Source organism: Protopterus annectens, chromosome 6.part0 (assembly GCF_019279795.1).
Source record: "Protopterus annectens isolate FY-2018-M chromosome 6.part0, PAN1.0, whole genome shotgun sequence".
Taxonomy (NCBI): domain Eukaryota; kingdom Metazoa; phylum Chordata; order Ceratodontiformes; family Protopteridae; genus Protopterus; species Protopterus annectens.
This window is the reverse complement of record NC_056737.1, coordinates 341,863,341-341,883,316: the sequence shown is the minus strand read 5'-3', so window position 1 is coordinate 341,883,316 and position 19,976 is coordinate 341,863,341. Positions and strand designations below refer to the sequence as shown.

General features: G+C 40.6%; 1 protein-coding gene across 2 annotated transcripts in view; it reads left to right on the top strand.

Moving 5' to 3' along the window:
* TEDC1 (tubulin epsilon and delta complex 1) overlaps positions 1 to 19,976 on the top strand; it is a 264,463-nt gene that overhangs the window by 126,993 nt on the left and 117,494 nt on the right. For both annotated transcript variants that reach the window (XM_044074102.1, XM_044074103.1), the window contains one exon: positions 15,035 to 15,127. In XM_044074102.1, the coding sequence (XP_043930037.1) occupies positions 15,035 to 15,127 (93 nt within the window). The remainder of the gene's footprint in view (positions 1 to 15,034; positions 15,128 to 19,976) is intronic.

Genomic DNA, 19,976 nt, shown 5'->3' with positions numbered 1-19,976 from the left:
TCTTGGATCTCACTTATCTGAACCAGTTCATAAAGAGTTCCAAGTTCTGGATGGTCACAGTTCAATCTATTTTGCCCATCTTACAGAAGGACGACTGGATGTGTTTCATAGATCTTCAGGGTCTGTAATATCACATCAAAATTAACAGGCACAGTCAAGGATACCCATGTTTCCAGCTACGAGCAAGTCATTATCAGTTCAGAGAGCCCTACACTTTTGTGTCTCCACATCTCCCAGGGTGTTCACCAAATGTACGACAGTGGTAGCAGTTCTTCTAAGACTGCATGGATTAAGAGTGTTTCCTTGTTTAGATGACCGGTTCCTCACTGCAACAACCAGGCATCTTCTAGAAAAAGCCAGGGATTACTTCGGTAATTCCAAGCCCTGGGAATCACAATCAGTCTTTCAAAGTCCCACCTTCAACCATTTCAAATCTTCGAGTTTATAGGCACTCACCTAAATACAGTCGATTGTCTTTCTGTCTTACCACAAAACAGAATTCTTGCTTTGAGGTTGCATGTCAAACAAGTTCTTTCTCAACCCTCTCCCCAGCAAAATTGATTTTCAAAGTCATAGGATCGATGGCTGTTGTGGTTACCTTGATAACTACTGCTCGCCTCCAGTGGGCTCTAGCAATACAATGGCCCTTTCATTGAAAGCCTTTGCATCATCCTATAAAACTATCTCAGGTTTGCAAGGAATCTCTACTGTGATGGATAAAGTCCAACAGTTGTCAAGGATGTCCCTTTATCCTTCCTCCCCCTAAACGTCACATTGAACACGAACACCTCCCAACTGGGGTGGGACTGTTCAAGGCATATGGGCCCCAGATGAGACCAATTTACTTATAAGTGTCTTGGAGATTACAGTGGTCCTTTTAGCATTGCAGGCCTTTCAGAACTCTCTGCCTTTAGGGATAATTGCTATCCAAATGGAAATTGTCAGTAGTTTGTTATATCAGCAAAGAAGGGGGAACCAGATATTACCCCCTTTGCTGAAAAGCAGTGAAAATTTGGCAGTAGGCTATCTGCTCCAACCGCTTTCTTGTGACAATGCATATACCAGAGAAATCCAACGTTCTAGCAGACAAACTCAGCAAGACCATCCTGGTGCCTCAAAAGTGGTCTCAGTCAAACAGTGGCAGGGGTCAACCTTGCCGTGATCTATTTGCCTATCCCCTCAACAACAAATGCAGCATTTTCTTTGCCCTAATTCCCCATCAGGGACAGTCACTGAGAAATGCTCTAGTACACATTTGACCCTCTGGCTCTTTTATATGTTTATTCCCCCCTACCTCTAATCCCCAAATTCCTTCAGAAAGCTCTCTGGTTGAAGAGCAACATTATTCTCATTGCCCCCTTCTGGCTTCAGCAAGTGTGATTTCCCCTTTCTATGGTCTCACCTACTATTGTTCTCCTTAGACACTGGACCCCAGTCCAGACCTTTTTTATGTCCGTCACAGATGATTCATCCGGACATTGCATGCCTTGGATTAACCACATGGTTTCTCCAGTTCCAATAATGGCTAAACATTCCAGGCTTTCCTCTCCAGTTCACCATATAGTTTTCATCCCAGAAGTTCTCTACAAGAAAAATTTATAAAAGTAAAGGAAAAGGTTATCTTTTTTGGTTCAGCAGAGAGACTTTGATCCTTTCACCGCTCCACTTCCTGCTGTGTTAGAGTTCCTTGCCTCTGTTTTTCAAAGTGGTGTGACTTTCTCCTCCATCAGAGTTCAGCTGGCAGCCATCTCTAACTACTACATCAGAGATGATGCTTCCTCTTTAGCCTCATCCATATTAAGTAAAGCATTTCTTAAAGGTACCTTTTTTATTGAGATCTCCAATTAAAGACCCCACTCCACCTTGGGAACTTGCTGTTTGAGTATTTGAGTTCTCTGTTAAAACAGATCTCAAATTTCTTTCTTGGAAAACTGTCTTTCTTGTGACTACAGTGCCGATGAGACGAATCTCTGAACTCCAAGTGCTCTCTTCAAAATCACCTTATTTAATTACATGCTAACCCTTCCTTTTTACCTAAGGTTGCCTCTGAAGCAAGCATTAATGAAGTAATTGACTTACCTGTTTTCTTTCCTAAATTTGATAAAGGAGAATACATGTTTCATCTTTTAGATGTGCATGGGCAGTATAGTCTGACCAATTGTTTCCTTTTCCAGTAAAAAAAATAGGACAACCTGTCTGAAAAACTACACTGGCCAAATGGATAACAGGTTGCATTTCTATGTTTACTTTTCTAGAGGCTTAACCTTACCAAGACAACCAAGGACACACTTAACTAGGTCAGCTACATCAGCTGCTTTTTGGGCTAGAGCCTCTATTGATGATATTTGCACAACTGCCACATGGTCTAATGCTCATACCTTTATTACTCCTTACAAGTTGGAGATCATCTCCGGAAACAGAGCTGTATTCGGTTCTGTGATTCTCCAGAACATCCTTCCATGAGGGTCACCCAGGGTTACTGTAGCTGGGGAATCTGTCTCATTCATTGAGGAATGAATGAACATGACAATATCAGATATAAAGGTTATATAGTCACCATAACTATGCATCTGTGTTGTTCATTTTCATTATTCCTCACCCCCCCCCCCACCTTCCCCCTGGCCATGTCTTTGGGAGAAATCTGATGGAGTTTTGTTGTTAGGAACCACAGTTCCTGTTTGAACCCTTGTTCCCTTAACTTTTCTTTCTGTAGTTTTGTTATTATTTCTTATATCTGAAAAGTTGTACACTAGCAGGAAACTCTATCTGAGGTAAGGCAGTGGTCAGGGGTATTATAGGTAAAGGGAGGAGTGAGGAGCTTGAGAGTCGGATCCTAGAATCTAGAGGAATGTGGCTGAGTCCGTTCCTAACTCAGTCACTGAAGAAGAATGAAAATGGACAACACACACTTATGATGAGTACATAAATTTTATTTTCTTGTACAGATACTAGAATATTTGTTTATTCTCCAGTCACACGCTCCAGGGATCTAAATATTGTTATCACAATAAACAAAACGTGCTGGAAGGATAGGTTCCTGACCCAGAGACTCCCCAGCCTCTGGAATAGACTACCCATATATGTCAAGCAGAGCTCCTCTTTGGCCCTCTTCAAAAGGAACCTTGACGATTGGATGGGAAAAAGGAAATTCACCCCGGGGATCACGTCAGTCATCCTGCTAGACAAGGGTCCAGGGAAGTAAATAGTGTGGGAAGAAATAGCCAGGGAATTGTTATGGCTAGGCTTGTATAGGCCCTAGGGCCGATAGCCTAGTACCAACCTATGAACCTATGCACTTTTCTCTCTCCTTACCCTGGAACTATTTCTCCCCTAACTCCCCCAACATCTTGATCATGTGTACTGGGACTTCATCCAAGCCTGCTGCTTTTCCCAACTTTTTCATTAGTGCCATTCTTACTTCTTCTAGGGTAGGTTCTTCTTTCATCATAGGATGTGTATGGTGCAGTATAGCTTCTGTGATGTTTTCTTTATACAGAAGCTGCTGGATGTGCTGCTTTCATCTTCCTTTGATGTCCTGTGGACTGGTGAGCAGATTGCTGCTGGTATCCTTTATGAAGAGTGTCTGATGACTGTCGCCTTTCTCTTTCTTTGCCTTGCAACTTGTCAGAGTTCCTTTGTGCCATCTGCCAGAAGCTAGTATCCTGTCTAGAACACCTTTTTCTTTGCTTCTGTGACTGCTCTGTCAGTCTCTCTGTTATGCAACCAGTATTCCTTCTTAGCGTGGTCTTTTTTTTCTATTTTCCACTTTTTTCTACATTCCTCATTTTTTTCTTTTCTTTTTTTTTTTTTTTTTGATAACTTGCTAGACTTCTACGTTCCACCACCAGCTTTCCTTATGTCCTTATTTCCTTACTTGACACAGATGTGTATCTGTTCTGTAGTGTCCGTACATGATTCTTTGAGATGCTGTCATTTTTCAACCCCACCTATCTTTTTCTTCTGAGATACTAGAGCCCTCAGTATTTCCTCATATTCAGATATTATTTAGCTAAAAATAGATGCAGTCAGCAGTAGTCCTTTTTCAAACAACATTGACCTGTAATCAAGCATCCAGAATGCAGTAATGTTTTATTTTGTACACAGTGGTTAAAACCTATGGAGATTCTTCTGCCTTAAAGCATACTTTTCAACAATCAATGAAATGTATATCTAAAGGATGGTGGGCACCTTTTTACCTCCCTGCTTGTGCTGTACTGTAGGTATGGGAAGTAATGTTCAAAACAATTATAATTAGTTAACTAATAACAGCAAGTCAAAGTACATATGTCAAGAAGTAAGAAAAAGTAGTGGCCTGTTGAGGCCAGATACTTATTTCATCACTTAGAGGCCAGATCTATTTATTTTGTCACTCAGGTGAAAATAAACCTATCAACCATTTAAGTATAATGTGTATTAAGTGGATCTGAAGCAGTAGCCACTTTAGAAGATCTGTTATGGTAAATACCTCACATAATGTTGTGGGTTTTTTAGCAAATTCTGAGTGTACTTGTAAGAATAGGAACGGCTTTTAAAAACTAATTTTTACTAAATTTAGTAAGAAGAAATAACATTATGTAGTAGTACATGCACGTAGTAGTTCAGGAAGAATGTTGTATACAAAAAGACGAATAGTTTGAAGTTATACTTTCAATGAGGAGGTGGCACCTCTATTTCTGCTGCAGGTTCATAGGCAAGTACTATTTTATCTGCCCTTGAGGGACATTTTAAGTCTAGTCAATCGCCTTCAAAGGTGAGAATTAAACCTTGTACTTTGTGTCTGTGAGGTACATGCCTTGGCCATTATGCCAACTCCCTGAAGGATGGTTTATAAGTAAATACTATACTGGGGATGCACAAGCCAGTGCATTTCTGTGCTGGTCCCAAGCCCGGATAAATGGGGAGGGTTGCGTTAGGAAGGGCATTCGGCGTAAAAATTCTGCCACATAACTTATGGCGAGAAAATTTCATATTTCCATACCGGATTGGTCGAGGCCCGGGTTAACAACGACCGCCACCAATACTGTTAGCCAACAGGGTGCTGGCAGAAATTGGGCTACTGTTGGCCGAAGGAGAAGAGGAGGGCGAAGGCATGCCCGAAGGCAGGAGGAGAGGAGGAAGGTTAGGAGTGTAGCAGTGAGGGTAGGAACTTTGAATGTTGGCAGTATGACTGGTATAGGAAGAGAGCTAGCTGATATGATGGAGAGAAGGAAGGTTGATATAGTGTGCGTGCAAGAGACCAGATGGAAGGGAAGTAAGGCCAGGTGTTTAGGAAACGGGTTCAAATTGTTCTATCATTTTGTGGATGGCAGGAGAAATGGGGTAGAGGTTGTACTAAAGGAACAATATGCCAAGAGTGTTTTAGACATGAAGAGAGTGTCTGACAGAGTGATGTTTATGAAGCTCGAAATTGATGGTGTAATGATGAATGTTGTTAGTGCATATGCTCCACAAGTTGGGTGTGCGATGGATGAGAAAGAGAAATTTTGGAGCGAGTTGGATGAAGTTGTGTTGAGTGTACCCAAGGGTGAGAGACTAGTGATTGGAGCGGACTTTAATGGGCATGTTGGTGAAGTCAACAGAGGGGATGAGGAAGTGATGGGTAGGTATGGTGTTAAGGAGAGGAATGCAGAAGGTCAGATGATTGTGGATTTTGCGAAAAAGATGGACATGGCTGTGGTGAATACATATTTTAAGAAGAGGGAGGAGCATATGGTGACGTACAAGAGTGGAGGAAGATGCACACAGGTGGATTACATCCTCTGTAGGAGGGCCAGTCTGAAGGAGATTGGAGACTGTAAAGTGGTGGCAGGGGAAAATGTAGTTAAGCAGCATAGAATGGTGGTCTGTAGGATGACGTTGGTGATGAAGAAGAGGAGGAGGAGTATGAAAGCAGTGCCAACGATTAAATGGTGGAAGTTAAAAAAGGGTGATTGTGATGTGGTGTTTAAGGAAGAGTTAAGACAGGCACTGGGAGGCAGTGGAGACTTACCAAATAGCTGGGTAACCACAGCAGAACTAGTAAGGGAGACTGCTAGGAAGGTGCTTGGTGTGACATCTGGACAGAGGAAGGAGGACAAGGAGACCTGGTGGTGGAATGAGGAAGTACAGGAGAGTATACAGAGGAAGAGGCTGGCGAAGAAGTGGGATTGTCAAAGAGATGAAGAAAGTAGACATGAGTGTAAGGAGATGAGGCGCATGGCAAAGAGAGAGGTGGCGAAAGATAAGGATAAGGCGTATGGAGAGTTGTATGAGAGATTGGACACTAAAGAGGGAGAAAAGGACCTGTACCGACTGGCTAGACAGAGGGACAGAGCTGGGAAAGATGTGCAGCAAGTAAGGGTGATAAAGGATAGTGAGGGGAAAGGTACTCACAATAGAGGAGTATGTGTTGAGTAGATGGAAAGAGTATTTTAAGAGGCTGATGAATGAAGAGAATGAGAGAGAGAGAAGGTTGGATGATGTGGGGATAGTGAATCAGGAAGTGAAACAGATTAGCAAGGAGGAAATAAGGACAGCTATGAAGAGGATGAAGAATGGAAAGGCTGTTGGCCCAGATGACATCCCAATGGAAGCATGGAGGTGCTTAGGAGAAATGGCAGTAGAATTTTTAACTAGATTGTTTAATGAAATTTTGGAAAGTCAGAGGATGCCTGAGGAGTGGATAAAGAGTGTTTTGGTACCTATCTTTAAGAATAAGGGTGATGTGCAGAGCTGCAGTAACTACAGAGGGATAAAATTGATCAGTCACAGCTTGAAGTTATGGGAGAGAGTAGTAGAAGCTAGGTTAAGAAGGAGGTGATGATTAGTGATCAGCAGTATGGTTTCATGCCAGGAAAGAGCACTACAGATGCGATGTTTGCTCTGACAGTGTTGTTGGAGAAATACAGAGAAGGTCAGAGGGAGTTGCATTGTGTCTTTGTAGACTTGGAGAAAGCATATGACAGGGTGCCTAGAGAAGAGTTGTGGTATTGTATGAGGAAGTCGGGAGTGGCAGAGAAGTATGAAGAGTGGTACAGGATATGTACGAGGGTAGTGTGATAGCGGTGAGGTCTGCGGTGGGAGTGACAGATGCGTTTAAGGTGGAGGTGGGATTACATCAAGGATCAGCTCTGAGTCCTTTCTTATTTGCAGTGGTGATGGACAGGTTGACAGACGGGATCAGACAGGAGGCCCCGCGGACTATGATGTTTGCAGATGACATTGTGATCTGTAGTGAGAGTAGGAATCGGGTTGAGGAGACTCTGGAGAGGTGGAGATATGCTCTAGAGAGCAGAGGAATGAAGGTCAGCAGGGCTAAGACAGAATATATGTGTGTAAATGAGAGGGAGGGTAGAGGAATGGTGAGGATGCAGGGAGTAGAGTTGGTAAAGGTAGACGAGTTTAAGTACTTGGGATCAACAGTTCAGAGTAATGGTGAATGTGGAAGAGAGGTGAAGAAGAGAGTACAGGCAGGGTGGAATGGGTGGAGAAGAGTGTCAGGAGTGATTTGTGACAGACAGGTACCAGTAAGAGTGAAAGGGAAGGTCTACAAGACAGTAGTGAGACCAGCTATGTTATATGGGTTGGAGACAGTGGCACTGACAAAAAGGCAGGAGTCAGAGCTGGATGTGGCAGAGTTAAAGATGTTAAGATTTGCACTCTGTGTGACTAGGATGGATAGGATTAGGAATCAGTATATTAGAGGGTCAGCTCATGTTGGACAGTTTGGAGACCAAGCAAGAGAGACGAGATTGCGTTGGTTTGGACATGTGCTGAGGAGGGATGATGGGTAGATTAGGAAAAAGAAGATGCTAAGGATGGAGCTGCCAGGTAAGAGGAAAAGAGGAAGGCCTAAGATAAGGTTTATGGACGTGGTGAGAGAGGACATGCAGGCGGTTGGTGTGACAGAGCAAGATGCAGAGGATAGGAAGAAATGGAAAGAGATGATTTGCTGTGGCGACCCCTAACGGGAAAAGCCGAAAGATGATGATGATGACTATACTTGCTGCACTTGTGGACCATTTTAAACCTTGTCATTTCCTTTTCAAATGTGAAAGTCAAACCCTGACCTTGTGTCTATGAGAGGTAAATACCTTAAACAATGTAATCCCCAATGCCTATTAAAAAGGACTGAGATTTCTGAGGTACTCTCTCCTGGGATAAATATACACATCATATCTGTCAGGTGAGCCAGTCTTGCCTAGCACTGAAGTCACTCACTCACACAGACATACTAGCCGGTCATTGCTGGATTTGAACACTTGCCAGCCTAAGCACACAGAGTACAGTGCATCAACCTTTGACACCACAGAGGAAGTCTGGCCAGGTTTTGGAGGTAAAGTCCATGTTGCTGTGAAGCAGTGTATGGACGTGAAGAGGTTGGACCAAGCATTCTGTACATTACATTTTTTATTACTCCTATTGGAAATACAACAAGATATTTCTCATTGGTGTTTCATTCCTTGTTTGGTGAATTTTGGTACTGCACACAGCCATGGTGAAGTGGCAAATGACTGTAAGGTGTACAAGAAGGGCATGAGCCCTGATGGATCTGTTGCCATGTACAAAACAAACAGCACCAGAAACAATAGACCCAGGGATCCAGGGATCTGAACTTTACTTGTGACCTAAACAGAATGTACTGGAGAGACCGATGTGTCCCAAAGGATCCTCCCTGCACTTACGGATTAGGTACCCCATGTAAAACCAGAGTTCATCCCTGGCCCTATTTTAAAAAAAAAAAAAAAATTGACAATTGGATGGGAAATCGTACATTTACTCTGCTCTGGTCCCCATGTCACTTGTGGACAGAGGCAGTCAGTAAGAAAAGTATTATTCTGACACACACACACACACACACACACACACACACACACACACACACACACACACAATTTGCCTTAGCTGAAGTTGGGTGACTCCTCTGTGGCCATGTGTTGTACCTCAGGCTACTTGTGTTTTGCCCTGGATCTCTTTGGTGTAGCACCTACAGCTGCTATGGACTGGGGGTTAGCCATGTCCTCTGCAGCTTTTGGGGTCTCCTAAGTGGGCACTGGAGAGCTACTCTTGTCTGTCCTGGGATCTAGAATAGGAAAGGTTTCCCTGTTTTGTCGGAATACTGTGTAACACAGTTGGTCACACTAGCAGTTTCCAGTAAAAAGGGGGATTCCTCTTTTCTTGAAGAGATTCAAGATTCTGAATCTAAACAGGAAGATGCAGGGATGGATACAGGATTTTTTTCCTCTTGATTTCTGATTTGGACTTGATGGAGAGCTCCGTTTCTGATTCTCCCTGTGGGAGGTTCTCTTTCTGTGAGAGTATTGGTAGAACCCTCAGGTTTCTCAGTCCCTCAGAAAACACTAGAGTTGTCACAGAAGTACTTTCCAGAGCCTATATCCATTCCTTCTATTCTATTTACTTTAGAGGATGTTTGTGATAATGTCTGCACTTTTCCTGATAGCCAGCTGGCAGATAGGATTTATAAAGTTTCTCAGACTTACATTTTTATACTGTATTCCTAAACCCACGGTGGTGCAGCAGTTAGCGTTGCTGCCTCACAGCAAGAGTTCCCCGGTTCGAACCTCGGCTGGGGTGCCTTCTGTGCGGAGTCTGCATGTCCTCCCTGTGGTTGCGTGGGTTTCCTCCGGGTGCTCCGGTTTCCTCCCACATCCCAAAGACATCCTGTAGGTTGATTGGACACTCTAAATTGGCCCTAGGTGTAAGTGTGTGCGTATGTGTGCCTTCTGTGGAAGGTTGGGTGCCGAGCTGGCAACTTGACACTGTAAACTCCACTGCCAATCATGAGCGGACAGGTGATCCGCTGTGGCGACCCCTAACCGGGAAAAGCCCAAAGAAGAAAAAAGATTCCTAAACCTGACCCAGCAGCTGTAAGTTTGGCTGATTCCACCACTGCCAAGCACTTAGTTAGTTCCAATCCGACTCTTTCTGATAAGATGGGAAAATTATTTATAGGTATGGGAAAAAACTGTACACTTATGCAACTTCGATTTTCAGAGTGTTAAATTGACAGGCTCATATGTTAGTTTGTTCTGACAAATTGAAGTATGAGGAATGTTTTATCTGCAGTTTTTTCTTGTGTGGAAAAATCTGCTTTAAATAACCTTGTTTCTTCTTCTGCACAGGTCACAACTCACTGTTTACAGTACAGGTATGATTCTTTTAGTAGTCCTTGCAGGGTTTTGGCCACATGTCCTGTTTTTAGGAGGTTCACATGGCTGCATTCTCAAATGATGTTAAAAATGAGATTTTAAATTCATCCTTGGATAGAGATTGTTTTTGGCCCCCATGCTGCAGAGTGATCAAAAAGTGTGATGAAAGAGGTAACTGGGAACATATGTTTTGGGAGTGTAATGAGTTGGCAGATTTTTAAAATTCTGTCAGAAATGTTTGAACAAATGGCTGTAAGTAAGGAAATGATTCTTTTGAGCTGGGATATAAGTTCTGAGTTGCCTAGAGCTAGTAAGACCTTATTAAGTTTATTTCTGTTTGGTACCAATAAAAGATCATTGTGTGAGCCCAGGCAACTGTAAACCTCCCTTCTTTCGGAAATGGCTAGGGTCAGTTACATCAAGCTTCCTCACAGACTAGATGTACTTACACAAGAACAAGGGTCTTTGAGACATCCTGACATCAATCAAATTCAGTTGACTCCCTGGATGATACGGTCTGAATTCCTTTTAAGCACATGTTTACTGAAGATGTGCAGCAGGTACCGATAAAGGCAAGAAAGCCTGCTACTAGAAAATTATATATTAGCAAGCGGAAAAGTATTTCTAGTTGGTGACAACATAATCAGCACCCATTCAGGGCTAGGTGTTCAGTGATTTTACAATATTTGTGTGAGTTATTACTTTCCTTTGGCCTTTCTTATACCTCTATTAAGGTTACTTTATCAGCCATTTCAGCATGCCTGCACACAGATCCTCCTCTTTCAGTGCAGTCTCATGTCAAATGTTCTTGAAAGAGGTTTTGCATAAGAGGCCTCCAAGAAAACCAGTGGCCCCTCCTTAGGATCTTAATTTTCTGTTAGAAAAGCAAACACTTGCTCCATTTGAACCAGTTGATCTGGCTAACTTGGGGTTCTTAACATGAAAGCAGTTTTACTGATTGCTCTGACCTCTGTAGGAAGGGTATTTAAGAGTTGCAAGCTCTTATAGTGACTCAATCCTGTCTTGTTTTCCATAGAGGCAGGGTTTCTTTGAGAACATCCTCCTTTTATGCCTAAAGTGGTATCAGAGTTTAATTTAAGCCAAACTATCCACCTCTTCATTTTCTTTCCAGAACCTAGAACTGAGGGAGAAAGGATACCCATCCATCGGATGTCTAGAGACTACTCCAGTACTATCTTGACAGAACTAAATCTTTCAGATCTTTGGATCAATTGTTTATTTCTTGTTAAGGTAAAAAGTCAACCTGTGTGAAGACGGAATATTTCCAAGTAGTTGTCTAAGGCTATTGCCTTTTGTTATACTTGCCATAACAAAACTATTTCAGGCAGGGTCAAGGCCCACTCTACCAGGGCCTAGGCTTCATCTATGGCTTTTTAGAAAGGTCTGTGTCCTAGAAGTATTATAGGAGCTGTTATTTGGTCCTCTGTACATACTTTTATAAAGGAGTACAAGCTTGATTCCTTCTCTAGATTCAGATCAGGCTTTTCTAGGACCATTCTCCAGTGGCTGCTGGACTCTTCTGTTTCAACCTCTCAAATGTAGTTAGCTAAGGTAATCCATCCATATAGCTACAGTACTGCATCAGTGATCTGTATGATTAACATAGTATAGTTGTGCAAGTAAAGCTTGCCATAATTTAGATGTTTAAATGATCACTGCTGCAGTAGCTTCTCCCTCCCTTCATTCCCCTTATTTGTTGGTGTGTGTTTTATGCTAAGGTGAAGACATTTATTTTTTGATGTTCCTGACATTGTCCTTTCAAGGCACAGCCTTCCTGTCTCTGTTGGCAGGAAAGTTGTGATGGAATTTGCACTCAAATTTGTCTTTTAGTCTGCTCAGCTCAAGTTCCCTGATGGTTTTGCCACATGGAAGGTGCCCTGGATCTTTGGAAGCTTGATGGCTGTAATATCCTTGGATGGATATAACCCATATAGCTAAGGCCAAGGCTTCTGCAGCAGTGATAATTTGAACATCTACTGTTATGGTAACCTTTACTTATACAATTGTACTCTTTGATCAGTCAAGAGGGGATGTATGCATAAATCCATAGGTTTGATGGGAAAGATTAACACCTTTTCATGCTTCAGACAGGTTCATATGTTATCATTAGGCAATCTGTCTGGTGACCATTAAGAGCATAGCCACTGCAAATCCCACTGTTTGTTTCCACCAGCGGGGAAATTACATATATCCATCCATCCTCAAGGCTATTCTTAAAAAGAGCTAGTTGGCTAATTTGTTTTATTTGGAGTGGGAGTTTCCGCCATAGGTAGAGAATCCTTTGGGAGAAAATTATCAGACTGGCAGCTTCTATGCAGGTTGTGTTGCAGGTATAGGTTCTTAAAGCAGGTGTTGGTGGTATTTCTAGTTGTTTGGATGTGTAAAAGGTTAAGCATTACTTTTGTCTTTCACAATCCTCTAGAAAAAGCAGAGGCTGCCACGTAAGACTGTAAAGGAGGCAGAGTAAAGGGCTCTCAGTCAGTTTTTGTCGATTAAGGAGTTCATACTGAAGATTTTCTTTGTTAGGAAGTATTGTGGTCTTTTTAAATGGTAACATGTTTGGATATGTATATGCCAAAAGGGACATTGTATTCTATTTTAGACCTGTTTAATGATAACTAGAGGAGTTTAGAAACCTCTTTGGATTTTAAAGATGTGCACTAGTAATTAATTGGGCCAGGCTGAATGATTTCCTGACAATAGTTGATGCAGAGTGGTCAGGTGAAATTTAATGTCCAAGAATGTGTCCCAAGTACATAATAGTTTGGGATGTCTTATGTCATGTGTGTGTGTGTGTGTGTGTGTGTGTGTGTGTGTGTGTGTGTGTGTGTGTGTGTGTGTGTGTGTGTGTGTGTGTGTGCGCGTCTGGGTGGGTGTGGGTGTGTGTATCATTTTCTTGTTTCCCAGAGAGAGAGGTGTGTGTGTGTTGTTTTTGTTATTAATTACCTTGAGCCTATGCTTGGTGACATCAGGTATTAATGCAGCTTAAACTCTCTTGCAGGATATGAGTATCATTTGAAGAGTTAATGACAGTGCTGAGTTTGTAGTCATCTGCAAACTTCTCATCCACCACTATCCTTCACTGTGGCCTGTCAGTGAGCAAATTTGCTACTTAGTGGGTTTTGTATGAGTAAGTATTTAGTTGGGTGAGTTTTACAATAATATGAGAGCATGAGAATAGGATCAAAGGCTAGATCCAGGTATGGAGTCTAGACTCATTAGCTGTTATCCAGTGCTTCAGTCAAATCTATCACATTCTCTCCAGAGGGCTTAACCTTAACAAAGCCAAGACTTACTTGGTCAAAACTACCAATTTCATTATTTGTCAACACCATTATATTATAAAACATATCCAATTGGCAACCAGTCATTCTGTGTCTTTCAGAATTTGTGGACTGATGGGCTAAGTTTGAAAGGGAGAATTTATCTCATAACTGCAGGAGTCTTTGAGATATGAAGTTCTGTTTAATTGTAGGAGTATTCATTTTGTATTGAGTTGCTTTCATGACATGGGAGTGGGGTACTTTAAATACAGGGTTACAAACAGTAAGACGTCCTATAGTGCTCTGACAGGCATAAATCTCCTTAGTGAAAGTGAAAGGATACAGAGAAGAGAGTTTTACTGTTGAAACTTTTAAGGTCTCTTTGTCAAGAATCTATATTTTATTTTTTATTTATTTACACTTTAGACTAGGTTAGCCCCTCTAGGCCAGTGGCCTCTTTTCAGGGGAGACCTACAATAGTATTCATATCGAGTCGGGAAAATTTGGCTGTGATAACAGAGGACCTCCCTTGCCATTTTCAGTAAGTGCTTAATAATGGCAGATGGGGCCTTTGTTTCACATCTCATCTGAAGTTTGGAACGTCAGTATTGGCAAATTAATCCAACTTCCTAGTGTGAGTTAAGATTATCTAGCACTGTTTTAAATCTGCTGGTAGACCATGTCCATCTTGAGTATTCAGGAAGTAAGGGGCAAAAGAAGGAAGGGACTGAGTGAACTTTTAATGATGTTTGCATGCTTACTTCTGACTGGGCCTGTTGAACTCTAATAGTCTCTGTGTGTTTGCTCCTCTTTCCACATTGATTGCTTATAACTAGATTACAGAACAGGGTGCAGTACTCTGAAAAACCTTTATCCAAGATGCTATATCCCGGACTCTGTCAACCCCACAGAAGACCATGTCGAAATCTCCATGTGCTTTTGTCGACAGCCGCTGTGCTATTATGAAATGAAGGGCCACCTTCTGCAAGGACATTTACATCTTTAACTATTCTGTCATCTTTCATTTGTTGCTCATCAACAGTACACAAGTGTGGTGTGGGGGTCTCATATGCCAAAATGCTGTTTTTTTACATTAATAGCAACATCTCTTAACTATTTAGTGTCATTTGAATGGAGATGATGGAAACGAAGTTAAGGATGATGATCGTGAGTTTGCAGTCTCTTGTACATTTGTTGTGCCAGATACCAGAGTCAGTTTTGACGTCTGAGAAATGAATTCCAAATAGAAGGGGCCTCGGGAAGACTGCACTGGTGATGGTGCATGCACTAAAAACTCCTTATGGCCTCAGTATTGCATGCACCATCATTCTACTCCATTTACTTGCATTTGTGGCAAACAAAAGCAAAGGAGGGGATCTGGGAGGTAGGCATTTGTAAAGTTGCACAAGGGACAGCAGTAGAAATGTCAAAATAAACTGGTAGTTCGGGTACATTGTAAACTATGCCAGAATTGTAAACTATGCCAGAATTGTAATTTAAGTCTCATCTAAGTAATTAATTTTTGATGCACTGCTTTCTTTTTTTTTTTTTTTTTTTTTTTACAGCTGAATATTACTTCTCTGTCTTAACGTTTAATTTCAGATTCATCACTATACAAGGGGTTGTCACACTGGCCAAAATCACCTGTCCATCATGGAAGTCAATCTAATACAAGATCCCAGCAGCCTTAACAAGGTAATTTAAATATGTAGTCTTTAAACAAAACCCTATAATAATATTATGAGTTTTTGTGAAAGCAAAACTAAGCATTTCTTCCTTATTGCAGCAGATTTCTATCTAGGCACTCAGAAATCCAAAATAAGGTATTGCTTAAAATATTATTTCAGTGCGGCATCACTATAGTAGGAGGCCCTGCACAGTAGTTAAACACTTGGCTTATTTCTGGGAACACTCACATGCATTTTGAAGCTAATATTCAACATTGGTTAATTGTTGCAGTAGCCTAAGGTATTTCACTTGATAAGGGAAATGAGCAGCCAGCCAGTTTGCAAACTTTTAGGGTGTCTTCCATGCACTCTAATTGCTAGGAGCTTGAGCAGAACTCCATATAAAAATCAATTAGAGCAGCAAAAGCTTTGCTTTCTCTGCCCAAGTGTGCTCCTTCTGTGGGCTTCATGGAACTGATAGTCGGCTAGGCTAGTGAACCTTCAAGGCTGGGCATACAAGTTCCTTGCTGGGGGATACCTTCCACTGTTATATTTTTCTGAAGAAAGCTGCTGTTTCTTTCTGTGTTGTTAATGTTATTTGATCTAAAAAAAATTATTTTGTATTGACTGTCATCCTGTATGAGGGGATTTTGCTGCAGTGAATACTTGTGGAAACTTTTATTGTGTAAAATACGTTGTTTGAACTTTGTTACTTTATAGAATTTGTATTTGGGGCAAAAGTTTATGCTTTTGAGAAGTGTCTCTCTTTTTAACCGCAAAACTACCTTTTTCACTGTCACTGGCTTACTTATTCATTCTGACTCTTCTATACATTTTTGTGGCTTCCTTTATTACTGGACCTATGGATCAGTTAACTCTGTCCTTGATTATTTCTTCTGCTGTCCGGTAGAAGAAAAAGTTGTCAGAGGAGTCTTTTGGTTTCAGGCAGTCTCTGATTTGCCTCATCCACCAGTGAGTGGCTCAACTGGGGCTAAATTTGGTTCCTTGGTCTATTCATCTTTCTGTCCACAGCCTGGTGTCTCTGGTGTAGAAACTGCAGTCACGAAGGACTGGTGAATGGATATGTCATCTACAGCTGTAGGGTTACCTTCCTTGGGCAAGGGATGGCCCCTGTTGTCAGTCTCAAGGAACGGGTCAGGTAAAACTCTACCACACAGCTGGGAAAAGGAGCCTGAGCCTCACTACAGTGTGCCTACTTTGGGTCAGTCCCTTTTACAAGGAGTTTGCCAGAAAAAGAAAACCAAAAGTAAAACACTTCTCCTGTTTCTATTACAGAGGACAAGGAAGATTTGCTAGGGGGCTAATTTATTCTTTTAGTTTGCCTATTTCATCTTCTGGGAAGTAAAGAAAGAGCTTGTGCTCTCTCTGATTCTGATTTCCAGTCAGAACAGGGATTGGAGGGAGAATGCTGTGCTTAAGGATTTTTTTCACAACCTGAAGACTCTGTTTCTGAGGAAAGCTTTTCAGATTTTCCTCCAGAAAACCTTTATTTTTCTGAATCCTTATCTACGTTGAAATAATTTTTTCAGAGGGTCAGAATGAAATTCCTATTTCGAAGTAAATATACTATGATTTGCAATGGTTAGATGTTTCTCAGTCTGCAGCTGTTCCTCCTGTTTTATCTGCTTTAGAGTGTTTTCCTCGTAGCTTGTAATTTACCTGACATTCAACCTCCTGCCACTAGCAAGCCCAATACCTCACTCACAACTTGTTTTCTAACCCTAAAGAAGATCCTTCCTTATTTCCCTATTTAAAAACTGCTTATGCTAGACAGATTGCTAATGCTAATGCTGTTTCACAATTTTAAAATGCCAGGGTCACATATTAAACGCTTTTACTTCTGTCTTTTGAGAATATTGGAAAATTAACTGTTAATCTTCCCTTTTCTGAGGCAAAAAAATCTTTCTCTCTTTGGTATCCATACCTTTCAACCTCTTAGCACAAAAAATCTGGACAAAGCCTGATAGAATGGGGGGACAAAGGCCAAAACATAGGAACCAAGTTTTAAATATTACTCTTATTAACTTAGAAAGTTGCTAGAATAACAGGATGTATCTTAGCATGCATTTTTGTGAAGAATATGAAGTCTGGAACATAAATGTACATCATTATTTAGTGACTTAAATCCTCGGATCATCCAAGTGATTTGCCAGAAAATCACAAATTTTATGAGGAACAGATCAAAAGTACGAACAAAAATTAGGACATTCTGTGAAAATCTGTACATTTGAGAGTTATGTTAGTATTTGCTTCTCATGTTATTAAGCATGCTTTAAATTGTTATGATGCTGTTATTTCCAGAGCTGCTGCTTCTGAGTTGGTCATATGAAAATTTGCTTGGTTACATTCACACAAACTTCCTGAAGATATTAAAAATGGTGGCGTGCTGAATCGCTGTACGCCAATGAATCAGGGAATGCCAACTGTTGAAAAAACCGCTAAAATGATGCTGGTGCTGGAAAAAGGTTGCCACGGATCAAAGAGCTAATAAAACCAATCCAAATTTATTCCACAAACGATACAAGGTTAAGCGCTTTCACACACGCAGTGTGTGCTTCTTCAGAACAATGCTTAATAATCAAACCAGACTTTAAATATACATTTTGGCGCCAACTTTCAATAGCATATTTAAAGCTGCAATGCCTTACCAACTACATGTAATACTAAATGTAATATTCCCGTGTGTATGGAATTCAATGTTAAACTAAATGCTCAATAAACACATATAGAGAGTCCCTAATGTTACAATAATAAAGAATGATAATGATATAAAAAGTTGATTGTACCAGGCCCCGCACAAGGAGGTTAGGGATGCAGAAAATTTTAGGGAGGTTAATTATTATGATGAATATGCGGAAAATTTTCATCAGGACTACAACAAAAAGCCATACAAAAGGTGGACAAAAAACAAAACTTGGAGGTAAACACACACAGAGGGACAAAGTATGTGGGCCCTATTTTAGATGTTAAGCATCCGTACAACATTACAACGAGCCATGGTATTGACCAGGATGAACATATTGAATATGAAGGATGCATCAGTAGGTATAAGAATTTTCAAATATTTAATTACACTAATATGCAATTGAATAAGGCGCACTTTGGGCTTTTGTCCAAAGGAATGAAATTCATACCTGTAAGAAATTTTAGATTAGTTGACTGTGTGTGCGATGTCAAGAAATATGTGAGAAAACTTAACTTAGCTATCATGTTTAAGGACAACACATCTAATGTGGAGCAGTATACCACCACTGATGTGAATACACTAAGAAAGAAAAGTACCTTTATGCCGACAATGAACAAAGACGTAGGAAGATTTGAAAAGGCTGTTATACATGAAATATATAAGAAAAGTAGATCATTCAGAGGTAGTATGAAAACCACCAACCTTACTGTGGAAGAAAACGAAGTATTGAATGAGTTAAGATCTAGGTTAGACATAAGAATTATGAAGCCCAATAAGGGGGGTGGGGTTGTGATATATGACAACATGGAATATAGAAATAAAATACATGATATACTTCATAATTTGGAAAATTATGAGAGTATCTCCACCAATGAGTTAAATATAGCATATAAAAGGATTGATTTATATTTGGAAGAGTATTTGATCGACAACAGAATCACAGATGATTTATACAAGTACCTTAGGGTGGAATATCCGACACTGGCTATTATGGTGGGGATACCGAAAGTACACAAAGATGCCAACAACCCACCTTTCCGACCAATAACTTCGGGGAGCAAATCAAAAACATTCCCAATAGGGGTAGCTATTGACAATATGTTGAAACATATTTACAATACGGTGGAGCATTTGGTGAAGGATTCGTGGGAATTCCTTGCCAATTTTCCTGCCTATATTAGTAACAACAACCTTCTTTATGTATCTATTGATGTTATAGACCTATTTACTTGTATCCCGAAGAGGGAAGGATTAGAAGCATTTAGCGAAAGTATATACCGATATGGTGAAATGGAATGGGACAGAGTACAATTAATTAATGAACTAATGTCTATTGTCCTGGATAATAACTATATCTTTTACGAAGGGGAAATATTCAAACAGGTTAAAGGAGTGGCAATGGGGTCAGCCTGTGCCCCCATTTACGCCAACTTAGTAATGTTAAGTTGGGAGGAGAAGATTGTTTTCCCTAGTGTATACAAAGAAAAAATAAAACACTACTCACGTTTTTTAGACGATATATACATTATTTGGGAAGGTGATCAGGACTCCTTCGATGACTTTTTTACTTATATAAACAACAGTAGCAATTATTTAAAGTTTACATCCAACGTTGACAAAGTAGGTGTACCCTATTTAGACACTATCATTACTAGAAAAGATGGCATATATAAATCCAATATATATATAGGAAAAAAACATTCAGTAATTCCTATTTGGACTATGGAAGTTGTCATCCCAACAAGACCAAAAGGAATATATATAAAGGGCAATGCATTAGAGCACTTAGAATGACTTCAGAATACACCGACATGTTGAATGAAATAGACTTTATTACTTCCTTCTTTATAGACAAGGGATACAATAGGAAAATGATGGACAAAGTTAAGATAGAGGTCATTGAACAATGGGGGAACAAATATGCCCCTATGTTGGGCACTAAATACGCCAATGTATCAAACAGCAACATTAAATTAATTGATAGGGTAAGGGTTAATGAATATGGTAGATCGTGTGTTATAGAATTTGGTCCACACAGCAATACAATAAAGGACATACTTTACAAGCATTGGCACACATTATTAGTAAACGATGAAATTACAGGCATATTAGGAACCAAGCCCAGATTTATACACAGGATGGGACAGAATTTGAAACTGCTTTTAGAAAA